At 40.9% G+C, this 17180-nt stretch overlaps 1 protein-coding gene across 1 annotated transcript in view; it reads left to right on the top strand.

Moving 5' to 3' along the window:
- LOC111650354 (unconventional myosin-IXAb-like) overlaps positions 1-17180 on the top strand; it is a 162435-nt gene that overhangs the window by 100101 nt on the left and 45154 nt on the right. The window contains exons 8-10 of the mRNA XM_087172357.1: positions 2997-3086; positions 10612-10728; positions 12471-12605. Coding sequence (XP_087028483.1) covers positions 2997-3086; positions 10612-10728; positions 12471-12605 — 342 coding nt within the window. The remainder of the gene's footprint in view (positions 1-2996; positions 3087-10611; positions 10729-12470; positions 12606-17180) is intronic.

The following is a 17180-nucleotide window of genomic DNA, read 5'->3' on the forward strand; positions in this document are numbered from 1 at the left end:
TGCTACTGACATTGAAGTGACTGTGAGACTAATTATTCACAGCTTAATCCATTAATGACATTTAACTAGATGTGTTCTAGGATTTGGAAATCAACCCTGCAAGATACAGAGTGTCTTTGTAGTTTGTAACATTTAGTGTAAATCCCAGCTCTAGACAGGAAAGATGGTCGGGGTCGTCTGAGTGTGTGTCTGAGTGTGTGTTAAGATGTGATTGTGATAAAAGTCGGTCAGCTCTGATGTGGTTTCGCCTGCACAAATAATAGAAGAAAAAGGATTTGCTAACATGGAATCCGACTTGAGGTCTCCATGTCGCCGGACAAAGAAGAAGTTAATATATGAGCGGAATCACTGACCCTAAACCCACATTTAAAAATGTGTGTGTATTATGGTATTAGAGCTGTGATCATAGACAGAGCAGTGAGCCTGTTACCAAGCGACTAATACATGAAAATGTACCGGCTAAAGACCAATCACCAGGCTGCAGAATAGGCTTTGCTCTTAGTGGAGGGATTAGCAGGCAGTGTGAAATGAAGTCTGATTATGCCACCACCACTACCACCACCCCCCATACCAACCCACTAACTACACACACACACACACACACACACACACACACACACACACACACACACACACACACACACACACATGCGCACGGCCCTCCTCCTTTCCTGCCCTCAGTGTTTATGTCAAAGCCTCAACAAAGTCGGCAACTGACAAATATAGGTCCATAATGGTATTAACTATGACATTAACACCCATGCCTTTTATATGTGAAGACATCAGGCAATCACACAAAGACATGCCCCCACATGTATTCACACACACACTCGCAGTCACGTGGTCTTGGCAGCAGCTGTTTGGCCCACTCCCATAATCCCTGTAGATGGAGGAGATGTGTGCGGTGACATCTGCTTCTCCCACTGTGGCCCTGTCATCAATGGATTGTCTGGGGCCAAGTTTAGAGTCTGCGCGAACTCACATGCAAGGCCACATAGTATTGTACAGTCTGTGTGTGTGTGTGTGTGTGTGTGTGTGTGTGTGTGTGTGTGTGTGTGTGTGTGTGTGTGTGTGTATCCTCAGAGCTGCTAATCTTGGCCAGCTATGTTCGTCAGACGCAGCAGGGATATTATGAGCTTCAGTTTAGCAGAATGAAGGGTCAGTGAGGGAGGGGTGTTGTGGATTAAATTGTATCACTATGGTAATGTATATCATGATATAGTATATTTTTTAAGTCATCTCATAGATAAAATAAATAAATGGGCAAAGTCTGTTTTTAATGTACAAAAATCCAGTTAATCCAGTATTGTGAACATAAGGCAGTCCGACTTTCTTATTTCCAACATTACTTACAATCGCCTTAATCAATCTACAATATTAAAGCTCCCTATTTTACACTTTTCCTGTGTTTTATTTGAAGTGATGATCCATTAGAAGATATATTTGTGGTTGTCAGAGCCAAAAACCATCTCAGTGTAGTTCTACATCTCCTCTCTCAGGCTTCTCTCTGGAGCTCTAGTAACAACAGGTTAGTGAGCCAATCAGAATAGAGGAGGCTCTGAGCCTCTCTTCTGATTGGCTGACTGTTGAGTGATCAAATAAAAATATAGCAGTGCATTTCTCTGTGGACTGAGCGCTTTGATACTTTCACAGTGTTAATGTAGAACCTTGACCTGCTTTATAATCAGAAAAAACATGGAAATCTACTTTAATACAACATGAGACCTTTAAAGGAACAGGTACTTCTCTCTGCATAACTGCTTTAGTAACTAGTGATATGTATTACTATATCGCCCAAAGCAAGCTTCAGTCATCGTGGAATGCAAGCTGACTAATATTCAATAGTTTCACACTGATGGCATAAGAGGTTTTATTTTCTCCTTGCAGATCTCCCTCTATAGCCGCACAAGATATTTGTTATGCAGCCATTTTAACAAGTAGAGCAGTAGAAAATAGACCTTTAATGTTTCCATACAATTGGTGCAGGGTCCCTTTAATAGAGTTCAGAGTCAAAATCCAAAGCACACTTCTAGTAAAATATTATTTTCCTGTGATAAACTGTTGTAATTATGTTTTGGTCAGAAGTTGGACTCAGATAGACACTGCTAGATTTTCAGCGTCTTCGGCAGGGCGGACGTTTACTGTTACAAGAGTTCAGGCCTCTGGTAGAAGTGTATGGTCTTGCTGTAAATGTCAAACAGCTTAAAGGGTAATTCCACTGATTTTACACTGGTTTTAAGGATTAGTTTACTGGTCATGTGGACTACTATTCAGTCTCTGAAAACAGTCGTATAATGTGTTCTGTGGCTCTGGAAAAATAACTTCTGATGACAAAACTAGGGTCCTCTCAACTTCTGCTTAGAGACTATGGTTCTGACAAGAGGGGGGGCATGGAGTTTGAAGGACATGGACAGGCAATGGATAGGCAGGAGAGGTGTAACTGAATGTATTAAGGGAAATGTTGGATCCAGAATTAAAATTCAGGATATTTAGTCTCTGCTACTTTAGTTTTGATATTTCTTGTCTCATGTAAGTGCCGCAGCTTCATGGAACTGCATATTAAATTGCTTTGATAACCTGTTTGATAAGGTAACCCCCCTACAGGGCATCCTTGTGTCCAGTGGTCACATACAGCACCGCATAGCTGTTGTGCCCCAGTACAAATCTGTCCGGGAACTGGACCATTGCTGCATGTTATACCTTGTCTCTCCTCATGAATCCAGTCACACTGTCAAAACAAAAGCATAATAAGTCTTACTACAGCATCAGGTCTCGTCACGTACTGTATAATGTGTTTTATTCCATCATATGCATTCATTGTAGGGTCTCACATTAAACTACGCATCCCTCCAACAGCATGTAAGAGCTGCTGGTGACATCACAGACTCCTCCAGTTTAACACTGTGTCTCTGTGTGCAGTTACCCTCATCCTGATCTTTCTGATCCGGATCCTTCTTGTCATTGACCTTGTGTTTTTATTTTCTTTTTTAACCCAGGTGAAAGAGGAGATGCTGCTGGAAGCGCTGACGACCAGGAAAACTGTGACCGTCGGAGAGAAGCTCATCGTGCCCTACAAACTTGCTGAGGTGACCTTTTTAGTAACCACGCCATCCACACACCAACAAAATGTGACACCTACACACCTGAATCCCAAACACGCAGACTTTATCTGATCTTCTAAAAGTGATGAGCTTTTAGTGGTAAAACCCTCCGTGAGCCTGTCAGCTCCACAACCTAGAAGATGCTAAACGTCAAGGGAAATTGTCAATTGTCTTCTTTGCTAATAATGGTCAGAAGGGCCTGTGTGTCGTGTAGGTGGGGGTGGAGTAAATTCCAGTCTGTCTCAAGAAAGCATAGTGGAGCCGAATGTTTTGTTATGAAGTGCGTCAGCTGCGGGGGAGATTCTGTGTTTGTGTGTGTACATGCTTTGGAGCTTGTCTTGGGAGTTCGTTGTGGCACTCCCCCGGCCCCCACCTCTTCTGTCTGAGGCTCTTTTGATAGGGGTCTCTTCCTCTGCAACTTCCTGTTTCCTGTCGAGCCAAGCAACAGTGAGACATAATCCTGTCCATGCGGCCCTCTGGACTTACAGTCTGTGAAATCTAGCTTCAGGATGCCTCCACTGACCTAGATAGACTCCAGTGATGTGTATCATAGTGTGTAGTATCATTAATATTCAGCGGCTTTCGTTTATCTCTCCGTCCCTGCAGCCTTTGATGGCTCTGTGCAGGATTGAATTCGGTCCAGCTCTCTCCGCTTATGGCTGCAGGGTCTTTTGTCTGAGGAAGGAAATGCTACACATAGATAGTGTATTACTCCTCTTGGCTCCACCCCCCTCCATCTGATCTTTGGGTTAGTTTAGCCCAACAATGGTTGCTCCCGCTCTCCCACACCCCCATCCCTGCAGTCATGTGGTCTTGTCTCAGGAATGTGCAACCTCCACTGGAATATACAGTACAGAGGCCAGAAACCAGATCCTGGGTCTGTCTGTTTGTCTCTGCCTCTTTCGCTCTCTTTCTCCTTCAGTCACACACATATCAAACACATAAATTCACTTTTTCTAAACTGGCTCGGCAACAGAGGCTCAGACAGTGTGATCAGAAACCTAATCCTGGGCGGGGGGCCGCAGCTACGACAAACCCTGTCCTGCAGCTTCTGGTGTCATGCCATGGAAATTCTCCCCCGTCCTGAAAGATGAACATAGAATAGCATTAGAAGAAACCTGCAACAGTATCTTCAAAGAGAGGGAAATGACCTGTTACCACACTGCAGTATGTCTGTGCCTTCATTAAAATACCCTGTAGAGCGTTTGACCACGAGCAGAGCTATGAAGCAATGCTTTAATGAGTGGGCTCAGTTAGTGTTTCTATCATGCAGGAAGTCATCACTTTTCTGCTTTTCTGCTAATTGACAGTTGGTGGTGACAATGCAGCAACAAACGTAGCAATACACTAACAAAGGTAGTGAGGAAGATGATACACAGATGGTATACAGTGTTGGCGAGGCTACTTTGAATCTTAGCTTTGCACGCTACTAATTACTTCACAATGGAAGAAGTTGAACTACAGCAAAGCTACCAGAGGGAGAAATCTAGTTCGGTCAACTAAAGCTGCTCACAAAGGGTTGTTCAAACCACTACTACTAAAAAGATCCATTCGACAAAGTACATGTGATGTGAAATTATAACAAAATATAATACAAAAAAAGTCACATGCCAGTTTATTGCATCAACTTGTTCACAGGTCACACATAAACCAAAAAATAAAATAACCCACTATTTATGGGATAGTGCTGTAAACAATAACCACTTAATCATGGCCATGATGACTCTTCCTCAGACCGAGATTAAGGAGGTTTATCCATGGTGTTGCAGGTTGTCGCTGTTTGAGCAACGCCCTTTAGTTTTTGCACATGCACGACCCAAAGTGCGTGGTGTTGACTGCCGGACACATGCATTGCCTGGTATGTCTTCACAGTGGCTGGGGCTGGTCAAAGGGGGTTCAGTTGCAGTAGAGGAGCAATGCTAAAATAAAAATGATATATCATTCCTTCTCTTTTATGGCCTAAAGTCATTTGTAGCTTCAGTAGTTAACTACACAGAAATGATAAAAAAAAAAAAAAAAGTAATTGAACTACTTGAATCACAATGCACATTTGAAAGTAGTTGAACTACCAACAAGATCCTGCAAAATGTATAAAATTGTATTTCATTACATGGAGTGTACATGTGTTTTTAATACCTTAAAGCCATTAGCCCTGAACTGAACAATCAACTGTAAGTCTAACCCCAAACTGTATCCTAACTACAACTCAACCCAATTCTAACCTTAAACCCTAAAACCAAGTCTCAGCCCTCAAACAACCTTTTGAAGAAGTGAAGTGAAGATCGGCCAACATGTCCTCACTTTCGAAAAATGTGAGAGCAGACACACACACATGTACACCACAAGAATAGCGAAGCCCTGCCCTGATCTGACCGAGGGCCATGGGAGCGAGCTGAGGCCACCTGTGGAATCCATAACACGCCTGTTTTTATACAAAGGAAATGTGGAAAAAAGAACCTGGCAAATGTTGCTAGGTTCTTCTCAGAAATGATTTCTTCCTACTTGGATGAGAAAGGCAGAAAAAACCTCGTCCACCCACCCACAGTCTAGATGGGGAGATTTGGATGAGGCGTCTGACCTGCTGATTTTCAGTGTGCTGCAAAGTAGACAGCCCCCCTGGATTCAGTGGATGGACCCTGGTTGAGTCAAGTGGGATAAATTTATGAGTAGCTCGGGTTTGGTTCCAGCATAATAGTGAGAATAAAAGTAAAAGTGATTCCTCGTTCATGAAGGGAAACTTTGCTTGGCGAGGAGGCCAGAATCTGGAGCTGAGCTTGCTACTGTCTGCGAGTGCTACCCAGGGAAACTAAAGAAGGGTTTTTTGTGGTTAAGTTACAATGTTGATTTTAGTTTTAATAATATTTTAGTTTTGAATCTGGCCTTTCATTCTTTTCACACCTCCAATAATTTTGTCCTTATGTTCTGCCTCTCACAAGCTCAATAAGTCATACACCAGGGTTCACACTCAGATTGAAAATTATTTCTCTCTTTCTGATTAAAAAGCAAAACAGGCCTCAAATCACACATTCATCACAGAAATGAATTGAAAAGGAGATTTTTAAGCAGTCGTCTTGGTGCAGAATGTATATTTGGGAAGGTGAACTTCTTTTGTGTTAAATAATCCATGTCCCAGTGCCAGAGAAAGAAGAAAATAGTACATTCACAAGTAAGGGAAAAAAAACCTTGACTGTAGATTGTATTCAGCCTGTGTGATTTAGAGTGAATAAAGAAAGAAATAATAACCACTCTTTGTTTCCTCACAAAATCTGAAAGAAGTGATGAAGGGACTTATATCGAGGCCACCACTTCCTTCTTCCTGTGTGAAAGACACACATGGGCAAGGTGAAGTGAGGGAGGGGGGGGAGTCACACACTCATTCATATTCATATAAAAGGTGAAGCTTCATATTATAAAACTGTTTCAAAGTGGTTGAAGCCTCGCAGGGAGGATGTAGCGGTGCTGTCCCACTGCTGGGGCATTGTAAAATGTACCAGTTAACATATATAGACACACACACACGTACACACACACAGATAGACGAAACCAGCAACTATATAAATACTAATTAAAAACACATGCGGATTGGCATATTGTGGTGAAACACACACACAAAACATCCTGCAGCGAGGAAGCTAGCGGGCCACGTGCAGTGTGAGCTCATGCTGGTGTTTCACACCTCCTGTGGTTTTCAGGAGAAAGAAAGAGAGACAGAGATGGAAAGAAGAGAGAACAACTTCCCCTCAGCAGACCCTTGTAATCACAAACATAATCACAAGCTGAGGGCTGGTTTAACAGCCTGGACTATTACAGTTTACAAAAGTCTCTGATTAAGTCCTGCTAATTATTTTGTCAGTTTCTTGGGTGGCCCCCGTAGAAAAACATTTTCAACCCATTCGCTTCCAGCCATGTCCCCTCCCAATTCCTAACTGGTCCCATTGTGGTGAATAATTGAATTACATGGCAAACACAGAGACAATGAATGCTCAGCGACCATGTCAAATGTTCGCATAAAATCTGCCAATCCCCCGAGTTTCCGCTGAAGCCCTTTAAACCGTGATGCTTTTTGAAACGTTGTGTTATTCGTAAAAAGCTTATATAACTTTGTGGGAAGAGGGACGTCACAGGCCTGCCTGCTAAAAATACCATAAACAATCAATAATGCAAGAGCGAAGAGGCAGCTTTTAAAATGCACAGTTTTGCTTCATCACGGCCGTTGGCTGCATGTGGCCTCAGCAGGCAGTTATTCAAACAGCCCTTCAAAGAGAGTGCATCCGCAGTGGGGCTCGATCAGGTTCACAGTGTCCCATAAAGGCCTCTGAAGGAGGAGGAATATTTTTTTTTATTTATTGTTATGTAACCGATTTGAGACATTTTGGTTTTTTTTCAGTCGGTGTGCTCTTGTGGAGTGAGTCTGTGCGCCTGCTTTTATTTACTGTTTCGGGAATCTTCAGACCAACTTCCTGTGTTAACTCTTCTCCTTTATGTTGCTTCCATCTGAGCAAAGGTAGTAAAACAGTGTATATATGATATGTCGACTTTAATCTTTATTTAACCAGGCAAACCACAAACATAGAACATGTCTTAGTTACAGTGTAGGAAAAAATGTCAAATGTATTGGGCCCCTTTATAAGAGACAGCCAATCACTTCACTCATAAACCGCACACTTACACTGAATTACTCAGAAAAATTACCTGAGCTGCATCTTCATTATGTCATTGTCATTCACACTTGTTGAGCTGTCTATATAGAAAGATGACACCCCCATTCCTAATCATGCCTACTAAGATCTTATTGATTTCTGTTACTGGTGGAAATGGCTGTTGACATAGCAACAACTCACAGACAGGTTCCAAATTAAAGGAAAAACCAACATAAAGTGTCTTAGTAAGGTGTTGGGCCACCATGTGCCACCAGAACAGCTTCAGTACCTCTTGGCATTGACTCTACAAGTCTCTGGACTCTACTGGAGGGATGAACACTATTTTTCTAAATGATATTCCCTCATTTGGTGTCTTGATGATGGTGGCGGAGAGCGTCAATCAAAAATCTCCCATAGGTGTTCAAGGTGACTGTGAAGACCACAGCATATGGTTCACATCATTTTCATATTCATTAAACCTTTCAGTGGCTCCTTGCACTCTATGAAGGGGGGAAATGTGATGTGATGTGAAACCAGTGTTACACTCTTTCCTGACATCAGGCTTGGCATGACTAAAACCAAACAATCTGTTATTGTTACTACTCTCTTGTATTTGATATAAAGAAATCCGTGCTCTTCATTAACCTGTGGTTAACTGGTTAACCAGTCAAGTGTTTGGTAAAAGAGTGAAATCCAAAGGTCCTTGTTAAGGGTTTACTGGCTGCTTAGTTTTTCTAAAGAGCAGTGTGGTTTTCTGTTGTTTCTCTCTCCAGAGGTTGACACACATCGTGTCCAGTTTCACCCTTCTCTATTCATTTTCTTTCTCTGCTAAATTAAATCTACTCTGATTGGATTACACGGAACATATGTCATTTAAAATGGGGGTCGCTGTTGTAATGGACAACTGGTTTAGGGTTCTTGGCGTGAAAATGTTTGACCCAGTTGAAGCAGATTTCTTTTGTCTTGTTCCACTCCCCAATTCAATCATAACACTTCCAGCTGCCAAAGAACGTGCTCCTGTGTCCAAGTCTCCATTTAAGTCTTCTTATGTTAGCTTAGCATGCCTTTCATCATGTCTAAGGAGAGCATAGTTGCTCTTTGGCTTGTTGAGACGTAATGGCTCGTCTTGGCAGTGTTGTTTTTTATGGATCAAAAAGTGATCCATAAAAAAGTTGTCCAAATAGTGATCTGCAGGTCTGGAGGCACTTAAGGCTCTGGCTCTGAAAACACCAAGTATTACAGCACCGCACACAGCACGACTACCAAACCAGGAACAGTAACTCAGAGTTGTGAGCAGTGTGGGAGCTTTAACACAGGCTCTAAATATAAAGTGGTTGCTGTTATATCCCTTTGGCACTTCCCATCTTTAAATTACAGTAGCACAGTCACTAGCAGACTCTTAGCATTGATGCCAGCTTACTTGAGCTAATAGGTATTGGTGTGCTAATGAATCTTCCTTGAGAGATTTATGCTAGCTGACTGTTGGCTCATTTCAACAGCCTGCTGCAACAATTGTGTTGTTTGCATGTTAGCATTTGAGACAGCCATAAAAATGATAAGTATAATGTGGATTTATGGATCTTAGATCATTAGATTGTTATTTGGTTAGAGGGTTAGGATAGTTGTCGTTATGCTAAAAATGAATCTAGAGCCAGCTGGCCATTAACTCAATTTAGCATTAAGGCTGGAAACAGGGGGAATGAGTAAGCCATCAATTTCTGTTTGTGTATGCAGTACACTAACAAGATATAATATTTTATTAAGTAAAATTTGATGTTATCAGTTTAAGGCGAGCTAACAAAAGCTAGCTGTCTCCACCTACTTCCAGTCTTTGTGCTAAGCGAGGCTACTCGTCCTCTCCTAGCTTTAGCTTGTTATTTGGCATACAGATATGAGAGTCTTCACATCTAATAAAAGCAAATAAGCTAATTCCCAAAATGTCTGAGTACAATTATTTAGATGAATTTCCCCAAGGGGATAAATAAAGTATCTATCTATCTATCTATCTATCTATCTATCTATCTATCTATCTATCTATCTAGTCTTTAAAGATTTCACACGCACCAGTGTGAATCAAATTAGTCAATACAATATCGGAAAAAAAGAAGCATACAGGCTACCTCAGTTTCCCAGAGCATTCAAATGCTTGTTCTTTCTAACCAACAGTCCAAAACCCAAATATATTCAATTCACAATCATTTAAATCCTTATGGATCCAAATTATTGATCATCTCTCTGGTGATATTGAACATAGTTTACCACAACATTTCTCACCCATCCGTCTCCACTTTTCCTCATGGTTTCTAGATCTTTCTCCTCCTCTCAGTCGGTCCCGACAGATGACTCAGCTCCTGCCTGTGTGTGCAGTAGTTCATTAGACCTCTCGTCTGCCCACTTCACACGTTTAATATGACACTGATCCAGTTCCAGAGAAGCAAGAGGGAACATTAATGTTGTGTTTGTCTTCTTGCCCTGGACTAATCTACTGCAGTTGGCAGGTGTTTGGATTTGATGTGGTGAAGTCGGCAGGTTTCTATCATATGCTACCTATAACTGTTATTAAAGTGGTAACCAGTAACAGTAGCCACAGTACAGGGTCACTTTGTGCTGCAGATGAAGAAGAGTAGTACTGAAATGTTTTATTGGTTGCATAAGTGTTCCCGCTTTCGCCTTTCAACACTTGTGGGTCGCCACTGAGAAATAAAAAATGGCTGAGCAGCAGACGGGAGTCACTTCATTGAGGCTATGAGTGATAAAACACATTCAGAGTAGGTTTCAAACAATATTGGCTCCTGCTGCTGATTAAGAAATCCATATGTACATGATTATGAATAAAGTGACATCCTCTGTGTGTGTGTTCTTGTGTTTAGGCGGGCACGGTGAGGGACTCCATGGCCAAGTCCCTGTATAGCGCGCTGTTTGACTGGATTGTGTTCAGGACCAACCACGCCCTCCTAAACAACAAGGATCTGGAGGACAGTTCAAAGGTAGGAATGAAAACACACTTAAAGACAGAAACCCATCCACAGTACTGCTGTTCACCGGAGGTAACAGTTCAACTCAACATAAACACTGTACACAGACAACATAGAAACAAATACACACTTAAAAAGTATCTATGAAACAAAACAAAACGTGTATGTAAACAACATCATTGTTACTGTCATGGTAACATACAGTGTAATGTGCAATGCTCAACAGTAGTATAGTAAAGTATTGTTGTTTTGTTGTGTCATTTGCTGTGTTTTAATGAACAGATGAGCCATTGACAGTTTTCTACAATTAAATTCTATTCTATTCTATTTCTATTCTAGTTTAACGGCAGTTTTAACACTCATATATAAAGTGTTGAGGGGTTTCTATCTCAGTAGTGAAACATTAAAACAATCAAAAAAGGTAACAACATACATGCTGTATATCCAAAATTAAACTAAAGTCATAAAAAAACAACACATATATACAACAAGGGTATGTTGAGGTCTAGTCAGGAAGTAAAACACAGTTTTTCAAAGTATTCAGGCAACTACTCTATACTACAACTTTTTCCTGCACCTCACTACTTTCTTAAAATTACTTAACCCATTCAAAAACTGTGATTTCAATGATTTCCTCAAAAAAATGCATTATATGCCTGGATATGGATATGATGAATTCTGAATTGAGAGCTGTAATTAATAATATTGACAAGGGCTGCAGACCATACAGCTTTACTAGCCCTGCCACTATGTAAGCAGACTGACTGATTACACTTCAGTGGCACAGAGACATCATTAGTGATGTTAGTAACACCTGTGCTTTTGCTATTATAACAACTCAAAATGTCTGCTGTGAAAAAAGGCCTGTTTTACTGAGAAATATTTATCTCCTAATTAAAATGCAGTCATTCTGCATTCATCCTGCCTTTGTCTTATTCATGCCTTTCCTTTGTTCTTTCTGTCTTTCCTCAATTTCATTTGTCTCAATCATGCTCCACATCCTGCTGCTGTCTGTCTGCCAACCACATCTGTCCGAGTGTCTGTCTGTCCGTCAGGAGTCAATTCGCTGTTTTCTGGCTTCTTTCACTCCAAAGGCAGGAAGTGGTGTGATATGAAATACCACTGTGTGTGTGTGCGTGTGTGTGTGTGTGTGCCAGGAACATTTGGGCAGATGGCATCAAGTTCCCCTCAGCTCAGTTTACCCCCTGTGGTCCTCTCCTGTCCCAGTGCAGTGTGTTTGTGTGTGTGTGTGTGTGTTGGCACTGACGTCATCTGTGTGTGTTTGTCGGGGGGTCGATGAGGTTGCACTTTCTGTCAAGGTCATTGTTTTTATGTGCAGATAACAGCCTACACATGCACCGTGTGTTCATGTACTGTATGTTTTTATGCCACAATGAAAAATTACCCTTTAGAAAGAAATAAAACACTGGTGGAATAAATTTAAATTAAATTGGATCCAGATTTTACAGTCCATTTCATAATTAAAGGCCTTTTTTTTTTTTTGCCTCAGTCAGATGGTGCATATTAATGATATATGATGACATGAATCTTACTGACACCCAGAGGGCAACTGGGTCTCTGAAGCTGTAAAGGACGGGATATAAAAAGAAACACAATGAAAAATAAAGATGACGAAGAATCATAAATATTTACTGATGTATACAATGATGCATCTTTTTTTCTCCACGTTTTTCAGATCCAATAAATGTGTAAAATATATATGAGAAAATGAGCTGTCTGTGTTTCTCCACCAGATCCTGTCCATAGGAGTCCTGGACATCTTTGGCTTTGAGGATTATGAGAACAACAGCTTTGAACAGTTCTGCATCAACTTCGCCAACGAACGACTCCAGCACTACTTCAACCAACACATCTTTAAATTAGAGCAGGTAGAGTGGTATTACTGTGCCTCCTTACCTCTCCTTTCCTCTTCTCTCCTTTCCTTTCCTCTTCTCTCCTTTCCTTTCCTTTCCTTTCCTTTTTCTTTCCGTTCATTTCAGACAATGATTATTGTGCTGCTGCTGCTGATAACACATCATTGCATTCTGTGTTTTACTTCCACTACGACGATGTTAACATTCATACGTGATCTGCTACGCTGTATCTTGGTATTAGATGACGTCAGTTTATACATTGGCGTCACGTTATTATGGCTGCTACACATTCCTCAAAAATGCCTTTATGTTGTTGACTGATGTAGCTGATGGAGTAAAGAATGGGTGCTCCTAACTTTCCTTTCAAACAGAGGACTTTTGTAGTTTTTCTTCATACGTCATACTGGTGAAAACGAATGACTTCCTCTTCAGTAGAAAGCTCTGAATGTAGTACAATAGGGTTTACCACTGTAAGAGAGGAGCTGCTTTCGTAATGCTGCCTGTTTTCCAAGTTGTTTTTCACACATCCTGGTTATTGTTATCGATGTGTGTTGTTGCTTCTATAAGCATTTTCTTGTCCTTGCTTTGCTTTGCTTTGCTCACTGAGCTTAACACATTTCTAATAAAGGCTAAAGACGTGGCCTTTAAAGTTTTGGAAATACAGTAAGAAGAAAACTAGATTCACTGCCAACTCAGCTAAAATTAGATTGAAACAGGTTATTCGAAGATTAAATATGCTCGTTGATATTTGTCTACACGTTACCTCATGTGCGCTGAAGTATCCAGGCTTCTTCCCTTCATCCCCTTCTGACGACCAGACATCATTTCATTCAAATGTTATTTCTGGAAATGTAGCCTCAAAAGGTTTTATATTACATTACTGTTGTACTTCCCAAGTACCTGAAGCACACTCTGATGTGGTATTTAAACAAACTGACTTGCTTGGCTTCTTAAAAACATTTCCTAGCCTTGGTGTGCTATCTGCAGAAAAGCTACCGAGTGCTTATGAGAATGAAGGCTGTCTTTTTGCTTTTACTGTCAAAGTACATTCGATATCTAGCCTCATATCCAACATCCTTATATTTCCTTCTGTCATATACAATCAGTCTACAATGTTCAGTGTATTGCAGGAATTATGTAGCTTAGTTATTAAGGGTTAAATATCAGCGCTTGGCTGTAAACTCCACACACCATGTAGAGGAAAAACACCTCACAACACACACAGCCTTTCTTCTTAAGCTCAGTAGCACCAAACTAACATTGTCAGACCTTTAGCGTCTGCAAGCAACCAGTCTTTGCAAGTTGAAAATTCCCTTGTCTAAGTGCTTTGTGCTGGATAGCCCCCCCCACCCCCACATTACAGTGCAAGCAGCTGTAATTATGGAGCTAGGTTACGTTAGCATGCACATCCATTAAAATAAAAGGTCAGGGGAAAGTGCTGAATGACCAGAACAAGCTGACAGGCTGGGTTAGAGTGCAGGAGTCAAACAGAGCTGGATGTTTTCTGACAGCTAAGTGCAACTAACAAGGGCAACACATTTAGTTTGGCAAAGAGCTTTCTTTAGGTTATTGTACATGTTTTTCTGAGCAGGCTTGGTTTGTTTATGTTTTGTCTTTTCTCTGGATGCCTCTTTTTTTTCATTTTATTTCATCATCATTCCTCAATCAGAGCTGTGCTGATCAGACGGACGTCAGCTCCAGCATCATAACCACCCTCCCTATCCCCTCTCTCTTCCACTCAGAAAGACCATTACTGAACCACTAACCCCTGACTAGCTACATTATGTATTCATTATGCTCATTTATTCAGATATCAACTGCCAAACCACTTAATATTCTGTCTGTGTGTGTTTTATTTTTTTCACATCATATCCATAGAACAAGCAAGGGAGCACAGAGAGGGAAAGAAAAGAGAGAGGGAGACATTTTGGGGGAGATAATGAGTCTCAATCAGTCGGACTGTGTCACAGTAGCTGTCGGTTCTCGTCTGCTCCTTACTGAACCGCGATAGGTCGTGGCAACTTAGCAGGCGGGCCCATCGCTGAAGGCTAAACAAGGAGAGGAACAGAGTGAGGAAAAAAAGAGCAGTGTTTCAGTAAACCAGTGCAATAGCTTCCCTTCACCCTCAATGGAGATCACAGACCAATCGGCCCGCGCTAATGGTTCTGTTATCTGTTTCTGACAGTTAACCCTCAGGCCCTACACACACACACACACACACACACACACACACACACACACACACACACACGCACACATACACAGCAGGATGTAACATGTGCCAGAAAACAGGTTGTGTTACTGTAAATGAAAAATTGACAGTTAAGCACTCTGGGGCTTTAAGTTTACATCTAGATTTTCCACTGCTGAAGCTGATGGTCATACCAGGACAAAGTTAAAATAAACTGCCATCAAACAGACAACGAAAAATACTTCAAATCAAAATATATACAGATCAACTAATGTAAGTTAGTATTCATACTGAAAATCAGTCCCAGAGACAGAAAATTATTTTTCCTATTTTTTCTTATTTTAACATGTCATTTAACATGCTTCCATCCTAATCAGCAAACATAGGAGGTAAATAGCCATAAAAAGCATATATTAAAACCAACATGAAACAACAGTATACTCCATAATACAATTTGTTAAAAAGTAGATGAGGGAGAAAAACAATTCAAGTATAAAACAGCATAAAAGCAGTTTTGGCTTGTCACGGACAGTGCTCACTGATCAACAGAAAGAAAGAGGAAGCAACTAACAATGGAAAAAGCATATAGAAAACTTGGGTTGAAGATGTTAGTCTTTATATACATATATATATATATATTTGATGAGATATTTGATGAGATTCCCGCACAATATATATATATATATATATATATATATATATTGTGCGGGAATCTCATCAAATATATTGCATGTATTACATATTATATGTTTATTTTGAAATAATCTCCTAAGACATTTCCTGGAAAGAACCATATGATTTGTTACTAGTTATTGGACAAATAGAGAGTGATCAGTTGATACACGTCCAGTTATTTCTAAATGCTAAATGCTTCTGAATGAGTACAGCAGCTGAGCTACACATGCAACATGTGAAATGTATCCATAAACAAACAATTCAGCATAAACGAGAAGTTTCCAGTAACAAATGAATGAGTAATAAGGGTTTAAATTGAAAGATAATAAACTTTTTTCAATGATATACATGTCATCTATATTGACTGACAGTGATTACACGTGAAACAGAGCTGACCTCTGTCTCAGTGTTTTCTGCTGTAATGTACTCTTAAGTTGATTTTAAAACAAAAACGGAGGAAAAAAAGGAAAAATAAAATAAAAGCTCTATTAAATCATCAAGTGTTTTGTCAACAGTTGCCTGCCGTTCTTTTCAAAGTATTATTAATAGTTTTATTTTAGTCGTCCTGTGACAGCAGGTGCTCCGTATCTCTGTTTTGATTGAACCTTCCACGTGAAGGTTTGTTCCTGTGTTATGTTCAACTAATAAGTGTCAAAGTGCTGCTGAGACGCTCGCCCTCACAGTACCGGCCCAGTATTGTTTCAGCAGAGTTCACGTTTATTATCCTTTAATCACGGGGGTCCTCCAAACCTTTGGCTCTCTGCCGTCCCTGAGTTTATTTGACAGGACAACAGTTGAGGTGGACCCGAGCTGCGGGGCCCCTCTGAGGCCGGCTGGTATAGCTTCCTAATCGAGGGTTGCCAAATCTCTACTGATTTGTATTTGTTTGAATAAAGCTGTGCAGTTCACGCTGCGGGCCCCCTTCTGCCCTCACTTTGACGTCATTAGGAGAGAAAGCTCTCCACACCTTGACTGCTGTATTGTATTGAGTCTTTAACTGCTGACCTCAGATCAGCCAGCGTCCAGTTACCTGATAAAGATACAGAGACTTTCCCAGCTTGCATGAGATTACCAGATAATCATGACGCTGTAGGTTTTAGCTTATGGTTCATCCTTGACCTTGAAATTAGCAGTTTACAAAACTCGAGGTCAAGCTCTTGACCTTGTCGGCTTAGTGATGAGAAATCCTGCAGTGGAAAGCTGAGATATCTGAGACCACAGAAAGAAGTAATGCAATATTTTCTGTAGGAGACCCCCGAAACGTGTCATCAGTTCAATGAAGGTCTCCAGGACTCTGTAGCTGTAAAATGTTTAGTGGAAAAGGTGTGTACCACTGCTCTTCATTAGTCTGTCATCCTGACTTTGAAAGGTGATTTAGGCTTTCCATCAGGGGGGTTTTCCTCTTCCTCTTCTTCTTCTTCCTCCAGTCTTTAACAGTTGGTCTTATCAGCAGTGTGTGTTTACCTTCAGAGCAGCAGCCGAAGCTAAGTGAGAAAACACACGACAGCCACCGCCTTAGGCAAACACTGTATCACGTTTAACTCGTGAGATATCATACTGACTGAGTATAGAAATGAAAACATGTGGCCAGGTTTTCCTTCACCTGACAGAAGTGGACGACTACTGTTATTGAGTTTATTGTAAGAGTCCAGCAGAAAAGTACCAGGGTAATCCCTAAATCACGTTCCTCCTTCCTCAAGAGGAATTGCAGGACTTTAAATGGT

This window comes from Seriola lalandi, unplaced genomic scaffold, assembly GCF_002814215.2.
Source record: "Seriola lalandi dorsalis isolate HSWRI2012SDOR001 ecotype SW California unplaced genomic scaffold, Sedor1 jcf7180002052274, whole genome shotgun sequence".
Lineage (NCBI taxonomy): Eukaryota > Metazoa > Chordata > Actinopteri > Carangiformes > Carangidae > Seriola > Seriola lalandi.